The 9888-nt window shown below is 36.0% G+C and overlaps 1 protein-coding gene across 1 annotated transcript in view; it reads left to right on the plus strand.

The window, feature by feature from the left end:
- The window catches only part of SLC16A10 (solute carrier family 16 member 10), a 31700-nt gene extending 25804 nt beyond the window's left edge, over positions 1-5896 (plus strand). The window contains exons 4-5 of the mRNA XM_026846245.1: positions 1214-1442; positions 2654-5896. Coding sequence (XP_026702046.1) covers positions 1214-1442; positions 2654-2889 — 465 coding nt within the window. The 3' untranslated portion in view covers positions 2890-5896. The remainder of the gene's footprint in view (positions 1-1213; positions 1443-2653) is intronic.
- The last annotated feature ends 3992 nt before the right edge of the window (positions 5897-9888 follow it).

Here is a 9888-nt window from a genome sequence, read left to right on the forward strand (position 1 = left end):
GCATTTTGTCTAATCTAGATATAAATTTTAGTGATTCAGGTTTTAGTGCCGCTTTTACCATGGTATGATAATACAAAAAATCTGGTCAACAATATTTTGTTTAGAGTCTGTCTACAGATAACCACATTACTACTTAGAAACTCATCTCAATATTTGTATCTTTTGTATTGGAATACACAGAACTGGTAATTTCTTCACTTCTATCCTTAAGTTCCTGTAAGAAGCCCAGTTTTTCAGTGTTTGTATTTCTATACCATACTTAAGATGCTTCACAACAGTTTTTCATTAGTATGCTAAATAAAGTACATTACCTAAAAGAATTGTTATGCTGTCCTGAAAACTGTTTCATGTAGCTGTCTGCTTAAAGACTTTCCCTAATGAAGTAACTGATTTGATGTCACTTACCTGTCAAAAAAATGTGATGTCTAGTAGTTTTTAAGTGACCTTGTTTTTCTTTAATGGTCTACAAGTGACAAATGCATAATGCATATGTCTTGTTTGGAAAATGTTTGTGCAGTTAGGTGGACATTGGTTTCCTATGCTGACATATGGATGATGCACAAGCAAAACTCTTACCTTTTTAATTTTCTTTTTAATTCTGTTTTGTCTTGCTGGAAGACAGAGTATTATTCCTTTAATTGACAGCAAACAAATAATAATTTTAGATTACTTACAAAAATATTGTAATCTTATGGATGCCTACAGGAATACAGCAAGATAGCTTTATGTGGAAAAAACTGAAATGAGGCTTTCAAATACCATCTCTGTATATAAGCACCCTGACATAATCACTCATAACAGTGATATTTTTACTTAAATTACAACAGTGAGGAGTCAAACTGTAGTGTTTCAGCTATATTAAACTTTTGATATTTTTGTGACTTTCATTTGTGAAAAGAGCAGATAGTAACTTTTCAAAAAATGTTGGTGCATGAGAAATGACCTTACATAATCACTGCAGGATAGTTGATTACAGATGCATTTTGTGAAATGGGTAGTGGAATTTCTTTGATTCCATGTCATGACAGTTATATGTGTTTGTTTTTATCTTGGTATGTAACTTCTGATGGTGTCAATCCATGGAGACTGCTTATATTTATTTTAAAGTAGAGATAGACAATTCACTACAAATTCAAGAAAGCTCATTTGTTCCCTTAATCTTTGCTTATTTGATGCACCATGTTCTTATATTTTTTTCTTTGGTCATCTTTAGGTGGCCTCATTCTTCTTTATTGGCCTGATGTCTATGATGATTCCACTGTGCCACGTCTTTGGAGGTCTCATTGCTGTCTGTCTCTTCATGGGCTTGTTTGATGGGTGCTTCATTTGCATTATGGCTCCTATTGCCTTTGAGCTTGTTGGGGCTCAGGATGTCTCCCAGGCCATAGGATTTCTCCTAGGACTCATGTCAATACCTATGACAGTTGGTCCACCCATTGCAGGTAAGTATAGATATGGTCTGTAGCTGCAAATATGCTTCTGTGGTTGAATGACCTTTTGGCCATATTTTCTGTTCTTACATCGTATGGAGTGCACTTACATTGGAAGCTTTCTTGGTATGTGCTCCAGAATATATGGTGCACATAACTGCTGCTCATGGGTTATTAATTTACTGTACTCTTTAAAGTTTGCTTAAGTCTTTTTTATTAAGTTACTCAAATGTGAAACATTCCTCAGAAGAAAGATAGGTTTCCAGCTGGATTGAGGACCTGACATTTTCCAGGCTGTTGAGGTGACAGCCTATATGTTGATTTTTACAGGAGGACTCAAAAATTAAAATCTGAAAATTAATTGGACTCCAAAATTTGATCATACAAAAACAATTGTGAGGATAAAAGGTCCAGTCACTTTAATTTCTTCTTTTAAGTAGGAACACTGGCTTTTTGCATTTCTTGATGGGAGACTGTTAGACAAAGTAGAGATTTTGAAGATTAAAATCGGAAGTTCTCTGGGAGGTGGAAATAGCGTAAGCTATAATGCTTACCACTGATGATTTTCAATCGTAATTTACCCAAAGGTCTTGTGAGTGCTACTGAAAGATAGTAAGCTCAGTAAGACATAACTGAACCATGCAGCATTATAAAGAACAACATTTTAAAGCTAGAACAGCATAGATTAGGCACTTTTTGATCTGGATACACTATCACAGCTATTAATTCTTAAATAGAATTTGATTAATGGGAGGAGTTTTGAGAGAGCAGTTAGAGTGAATTGTTGGAAAACACTTTTTAATAAGAGGCTACCAGGAACGCAATATATGCAGTATACCTAGAATAAGATTAAGAGGTACCTTGATCAAAGGCAACTGTTACCAAAAGAAGGGGGATTTCTCCGAGTCCATTGCAGGATTCAGGTACTGGAGAACCTGAAATGAGCAACTTTCAGATAGGAAATGTGGTGCATGTTTTTAATGATGGGTGGTAACTAAGCAGTTGAGTGGTGACATATTGAGTTATTTGTTACCTGGAGTCTTTAAATCAACTCTGGAATACCTTTCTACCTATATATACGCACCTATATTTGGCCATCGGTCAGATTAGTGGTTATAATAGTCTGTGCCAGCATTCAAGTTTCTAAATCCAAAGAAAAGACCGTGTTTTTGTTGATTCCCGAGGCCCCATTATTTATCAGTGGTAACTTTCTGTCTTTACAGGTTTGCTATATGATCACCTTGGCACCTATGATGTAGCATTCTACCTGGCTGGAGTCCCTCCCATTATTGGTGGAGCTATATTATGTTTCATCCCCTGGGTTCACGAACGGCAGAACTTAAAAGGAAGACCAAAACGTGTTGATGGAGAAACTACTGAGAAGATGTTGGAAAATGAAAGCACTTTGGTGTCGGACACTACAGAAAAGCCAGTCAAAGAAATGGAATCTGGGGTTTGATGCTTTCTTTTCCTGTACCAACCCAACCTTCTTCTACCAAAGCTAGATTTGTACTTTTTTGGCTGAAGATACTATATGATACTGAAGAAGTCTTGAACTATCGCTGAAATTTCAAAACTGCTATAAGAATCTTTTCTACCATTGAACTTTTTTTGATGAGCTGTTGAGTTTGATTTCAAGCCACATTTTCAAGGTATTTGAAGTTTTGTAGCATTAGTGTGTACGTGCGTAGTGATTCTGCGTGTGAAGAGAATATTTTTCTAATTCAGCAGAACCTATTTCTGCAAGAGTGAAAGCTGGTTTTGGTTCACTGAACCAGGATTCTTCAATAACTTCTATAGTTCATCCAATGCAGGCACACCCATGGGTGTTTGTACTGGAAAATGTAGTAGCTCTTAAGATTTTTGGTCTTTTGAAGTTTCTCATGCTGTTTTACAGTCTTCTACAATTCTATATCATGAAAATCCATATGCATATTTTTGTTTCCCTTAACTCTTGCTGAAATAATTTTGCATTAGAAAGCTAAATTATTAAACATCTGCTTTATTTTCTCTAAATACCCCAGCCTCTTCAGTTTGCTTTAAACACTCGCCTGTTTTTGCATTCTCCTTTTCACAGTAGCCCAAGTGAAGAACGTTAAAGGATAAAATTTTTGATGGGCACAGGTTTTGAGTGTGTGCAAAATAAGCTCTGAGTGCAAACACATTCAGAAGTGAAGCTGATGAATGATAGATTCTTTTTTTATTTGGTGAAGGCAATACTGTTAATGCATATGTGTATATCTCTTTTTTTCAGCTCAACCTCAGAATAGCTGACAGTTTTGAAGTTGTACTGACAGTGATACTTTGGAGCAGTATTGTGAATTGGACTAAATTTCAAATTATTCTGTTGTACTTGTTAGGTTCTTTATTCTTAAAAAACAAGACAGCTTTAAAGGATACATTCTAAGTGCAATAATAAGTTGGTTTTACCATGGAAATATACACGAGCTATTAAAATGACATTCAACAATTAAAGATTTTTGCACTAAGTGAACATGCAGGTTTATTGTAGGTCTTTATAGCTGTGTTCAATTGCACGTAGGATATAGCTCCATATTTTTTTCAAATATAAAGAAATGTCTTTGCATGCCCTATTTCTTGCTTCATGTACTAGACATATGACCCTGTTGGTATTGTTAAGTATTATGCACTGTTTGTCAAGCAGGTATTTCTGAAAATCTTTCTCTGAAAAATATTTGAAAGCATAATACTTTGAGGTGAAAACACTGCTTTTCAGTTTATCCTAAACCACTTCCAAATACATTGTTTATTTGTGGATATGGATCAGCAATGCAATGGAATACTTAATCAGTCATTATTTCAAGTCCATTTAATACCAATAATTTTCTTGTTTAGAAATGCCATAGCAAAGAGTAAACTAAATGTGATCTGAAGAAAAAAATGCAGATTTTATGTGCATTTTCTTAATTAGCAACAATACCTGTTCTTTACATAAACCATGGAGGCATAGTGTTTTAAAGTTATAACCTTTGTTGCCTTTTCTATTTTTATTATTTTTTTTCTCCAGAGTTGTAGTAAATTGCTCAGAAAGCCTAGATACATTTGTGGTATAAAACATTATATTAGCAATACTATTGCGTGGAAATGTTTACATCTATCAACTTACAGAAGTCCTTTAAATATAATAATGCAAAGTATCCTAATTATCGGAGACCAAAGCTCATACCTTTTTTTATATTGCAGAATTTCAATCCTGCTTTACACGAGTGAAGTTTAAAAGAATCTGATCTTAAAATGTTAGAGGTGTATGGGAGGAACTTGGAGGTGGAAAAAACCCAAACCAATCTGCAAATCAGAGGTCCCTTTAGATTCACTGGAACTTGTGCTTCTGCACCTCATGAGTACTCCTAAAAATGTCATTAAAATATTCATAGTATTGTTAATTAAAATGTCTACAAAATGCTGCCTTCATTATAAAAATGTTAACAGCCTCTGCTGTTAGGGTCTGGAGTACTCTGTAGAACATGTTATTCAGTATTAACTTTTATTTGCAATGTAAAAGGTGTTGAGTAAGTGTGGCAAAAGCCCCTTGTTATGAAAAATTAGTATTCATCATGGATCTTGTTTTGTGTGTTTTTAGTGTTGAGTTTTTAACCAAAAGCAAGGCTGCTTTTTAGCACTGATGCAATTTGATATTGTGATGTAAATGTGGCATCATCCTGACTTGCTGCTCTGTATCTATTTAATTATCTGTGAGAGAATATAAAATAATTGTTGCTAAGTTTTAGAAATGATACAGAAATAGTATAACAGTAATATGGATTAATTATGCCATACCCTTTAAAAATATATCTATATAAAAATTCAAACTCTTGTATTTGAGTTACTAGAAATGTAAATTATGCTCACAAATATGAAGGACAGCTTTTTTTTAAAAAACAAACAAACAAACAACCCAGAGTCTCCAGGAAGAGAGTATGAGTGAATAATTGTTTAGGAGTAATTACTATATTAAAAACAGCTTGTGAATGGGATGTCAGACAAGAGGGAAGCAGAGTCAGGGGTAAAGAAGCTATGCTGGTGTGATGATGTTGGAATAATGAACCTATTTCCGATGTTGGTGCTTGTTTTACAACAGTGCTGAAACTGGAAGGCTTCAGAAAAAAATGATTTTTTTTTTTAATACCTTTCAGAAAAGTAAATGAATGCATGAGAATTCTGTTGGCATCTTTACTGTTAGCTTGCATCTATGGGGAAAATATCCAATGGAAAATGTTCTTTATTGGACATAAGCAAAAGAAGATTGTGTCCTAAAGCTATATAAGGTGCAGTTCAAATGAAATTAAAATTCAGATTGTTAGCGGTGAGGCTAACTAAACATTGAGAAACTTACTTAGAGATATACTGGATTCTGCATGCCCTGAGGTTTTAAAAATTAGGTTAGCTGTCTCCCTTAAAAAAACCCCAAACCAACAAAACCCAACCCAAAACCCAGAAAACCCAACACAAATAGCAACTATTTATTACATTTATGAAAAAATGATTGAATAATATAGAGATGGTTGCTATTCTGAAAACCAGATGAAAAGAGCACCAAATATTAAATTTTATTTTGACTGAATAAATGTAAATTTTTTGTAACAAAATTTACTTTTAGGTGTGAAAATCTTCATGGGAAACCTGCTGAACTCATATTTTGATGACCTAATTCATGCTAGATTTAATCTTGTTGGGGGTAGATTGTAAAATGACAATACTAGTTTAGTTGAAGAAAACCCTTCGATGATTCAGATGTATCCCTCCCTTGAGAACCATTCTTAGACTACTTACTTTTCATAGGCATTGCTCTCCCATCCTATAAACAAAGTTACTGTCTTTTTTTCATTAGATGTTCTCAGGGTAAGCTTCAGAAGTGGGTAGAAAGAGGTTCACTTAAAACGGCAGTGTGAAATTTCTGGTGCTACTTGAAGCTGTTCCTTAATACACCAGATCTTGAAAGCAAGATTAATTTTGAGCAAGGAATTGGTTTTATGTATGGCTGACACATCTTTTCAGTAGGTATGAGATCCTTGTAAATCTTAATATAGCTGTTCAGCAAAGAGTTTGAAATAATGAAAACCCTTCAGGTTCCTATTTACATCTAAGCTATGCAACAATATACAATGTATACTTAATTTAAAAAGTATTGTTGGATTTATTCTGGCTACATGATAGAAGACCTGTACAAGTCTCAAACCAAGACTTCAAATTAACATACTCTTAGAAATTATTGCATCCAGATCTTTGTCTGTTCAGCATTAACATTTTTAATTTTTTAAAAAAGTATTTCCAGCAATCATTTGGAATCTTTCCTAAATTGCTCAAGTCAAAGATGACATAGCCATTCTGTGGCCATCCTTCAGGATATATTCAGTATCAGATGAAGTAGACAACTTATACTTTTCTCCTTTGCTTCTTCATGCACAATGTCTAGGTATATATATTCCCCCCTTCCCTTTGGAGACACTGGATTGTCAAAGCTGATACACACCATACTGGATATGGATAGTACTTCTTGACCTTCTGTTCTCAAACTTCTTCCCTGCATTAAACTTCTGAATAGCTATGGCCTGATAAGACTAGGCAAGTTTTTGTGAAGTGGGAGATGTGAGGTTGAATTGGCTCCCAAGAGTGCTGAAGGCAGTTCTCACACATACTAGTTGAATGCTTTGATCGCACTCTTAATGTGTAAAAAATGTACACTGCCATTTTAAAGCAAAAATGCCCATCTCGATTCTTTGCATCAGGTAGTACATACCCAAGGGACAGGAGATGCTTCCTTGCAGCCCCGAAGGAAGTATAAGGGTAGGAATCAACGCTGCTGTCCTTAGGATCATCCTTAAGGGTTAGCTTAAGCAGCCGAGTTCTCATGGGGCACCTCCGTGCTTCGCTGCTTGCTGAGCAGGGAGCAGAGGTGCTGCCTTGTTTGGGGCCCCAGTTCCCCTCTGGGGAGCTGGAAGTGTTATGGAAGCTGACTGTTAGGCATCTTAATTCTTCTGTCAGAAGTGACCCTCTGATATTAAGAAAGTGTGTATGTATGTATATATAAATGCAATGTGTTTTCAGCAGGGCATATACAAACATTCTGCATTTAACTACAGGAGCTGTAGCACTGGAATGTGGGAGACAGCTGCAGAAAAAGTACTTTCATTTGTGTGTTTCGCTGTTGACAAGCACAACACCATTACAGTTCCAGACAGCCAGTGAGTTTCTAGTCATGTAAACTTTGGCATATTTTCATTATGCCTTTTAGTCTTTTATATATATATACACTGTGTCAACATTTTTAATGTTTCAGAACTGTGTGGGCTAAGATTAGAGTGATTTTATACTAAAAATGTGGTCTAATATTGATAACACTGACATGTTTAAGTATCTTTATAGACATATTTTGTATGTTGGTTTTGATATTAAAGGATACACATTTTGCTAGCCTTAACTCCATTCTTTTAAAGTTCTGCTTTGTTAGAAGGGTAAGAAATGAATGTCTAATGTTTTTCATGGTGCTAAAGTAACTGTGATCGGTCTCAAATTATTCAGAATAAAGATGGTAGTTCTTAAGTGCCCCATTTGTTATTGCATGCATCATTTTGAGTCTTGTTCACCTGTAAAACTTGTCATTTTTATAAAGTAATTTTGTGTTCTGGTAATTATTGAATTTCATGTGCAGACTTTTGTACAAAAGTCTTTACAGCTTTTATTACCACTTTGTTCTGACTGGAATGTCCCCATTACATTTGCTTCTAAATTAATATATGACGCAACCTATTTCATTCTGATTGCACTGATAATCCATTTTAAGACCAGTGGTTTATAAACCTCAACTACTGACTTCCAGAGCTACAGGCTTATGAAAATTTTATTGTCTATTCTATTTTTCATTCTGGGGTTTAATATCAAACTTATGGAACAGGCAAAAGTAAAATTGAGGGAGGGAAACTGGTAGAATAAACTTGAGTGGCACTTTGAGAAAACCGTATTTTTTGCTTCATGAACTGCCAGTGTAATTCAGTGGACCTTTGATCATTTACTGGCCTGCTGCCAGTTTCACCTTGGCTTACCTTGGCAGTATGAAGTGTTTCCTTATTGACAGCTTCAGTAAATCGCAGGAGTTCATTCACCTTTTCTTTGTAGTAGAGCCAAATATTTCATTTTCTTTAATAAACATATCTAATGTTAAGGGGGAAATATTCTCATTCCACCTGGGGTTATTCTCTAGACTATTTGTATTTCAAACTAAAATTTGAAAAAATATGCCTGAAACCTTTATAAGAGCCTGAGTGCTGTTGCCATTTGTACACTCTCAAGGTAGGAAACCTCGTTGTAAGTATGTAAAACAAAAATGAGGAGAAGCTTATGGAATAATTTTCAAATACTTTTTTACCTTTTTCAGGGAGCTATTTTTATAACAGCATTCATCATGAAAGCTAATTAACAGGGCAAAATACAAACATATAGAAATGCAGTTTGGTGTGTGCATAATTCTCAAAAAAGAAACTTATTTTATACTTTATTTAGAATACTCCTTACTGATAGACCTATGAACAACAGTGTTCTGTAGATATCTGATAGTAAGACTTTGCACTTCTTGCAAAGGTATTAACGTGGCTATGGCTAATCACCATTAGATGTTCTCTTGCTTCGTTATTTGTTGTAGCTAGATTTTTGATTTTTGATTTTTTTTTTTAAATGCATGCATCCATTCTTTCAGGTTTTCCTGAACTGAAGCCATACTTGCAACATGCTGTTAACCAGTGCCAGAGAAATAGGATGAGGCTGCTGCAGTCTCCATGCCCTGTCTGTTACGTTCTAGCATATCTTTCTGTTCAGAACAACTTGGAAAACAAAACCAAAAATCCCCTTGGGAATTATCTTAGAGTTGTTCGTGAGGTTTAAAAATAATAATTATGCAGAAAGTTAAAGCCTTTCTTACAGGGAGTAGCACCTCTGTACTGCACAGCACTCATGAAACGAGACGTTTGGAAAAGGCTGTGAGCTACTCTTGGCAAGTAGTAGAGATTTATGTAAGTGTGTTAAGCCCAGAGGAGACCCAACAACTCTGTGTCTTGGCACGCTTATAAAGCTTTCCAAGACACAGACAGGGGCGAGGGCAAAGACTGTTTATGCTAAGTTGTCTGAAGGGTCCGGTACAGGTTGAGTTATGGGAAAACACAGGTTTGTGTTTGGGTTTTTTTTTTAAAGGCTCTGGTTTATAAGGGCACTTTTAATTAATCGGCTCCTCGCTCTGCTGAAAGCAGTACAGCCTAAGCCTGTCGCTACTTGCAGGGTGCAAGTTCAGGCGTCAGCTGCCCCAGTAACCCCAGCCTGAACCCCTCGGCCGGCGCCGGCAGGCGCTGGGCAACCTCACCAGGAAGCAGAAGCCCCGCTGGCGGCGGCCATCTTCCGCGCGCGCTCAGCCCCGCCCCCGCCGGCGCGGAGCACGCCGGGAGCTGCAGTC

Source organism: Athene cunicularia, assembly GCF_003259725.1.
Source record: "Athene cunicularia isolate RWA chromosome 3 unlocalized genomic scaffold, athCun1 chr3_part1, whole genome shotgun sequence".
Taxonomy (NCBI): Eukaryota; Metazoa; Chordata; class Aves; order Strigiformes; family Strigidae; genus Athene; species Athene cunicularia.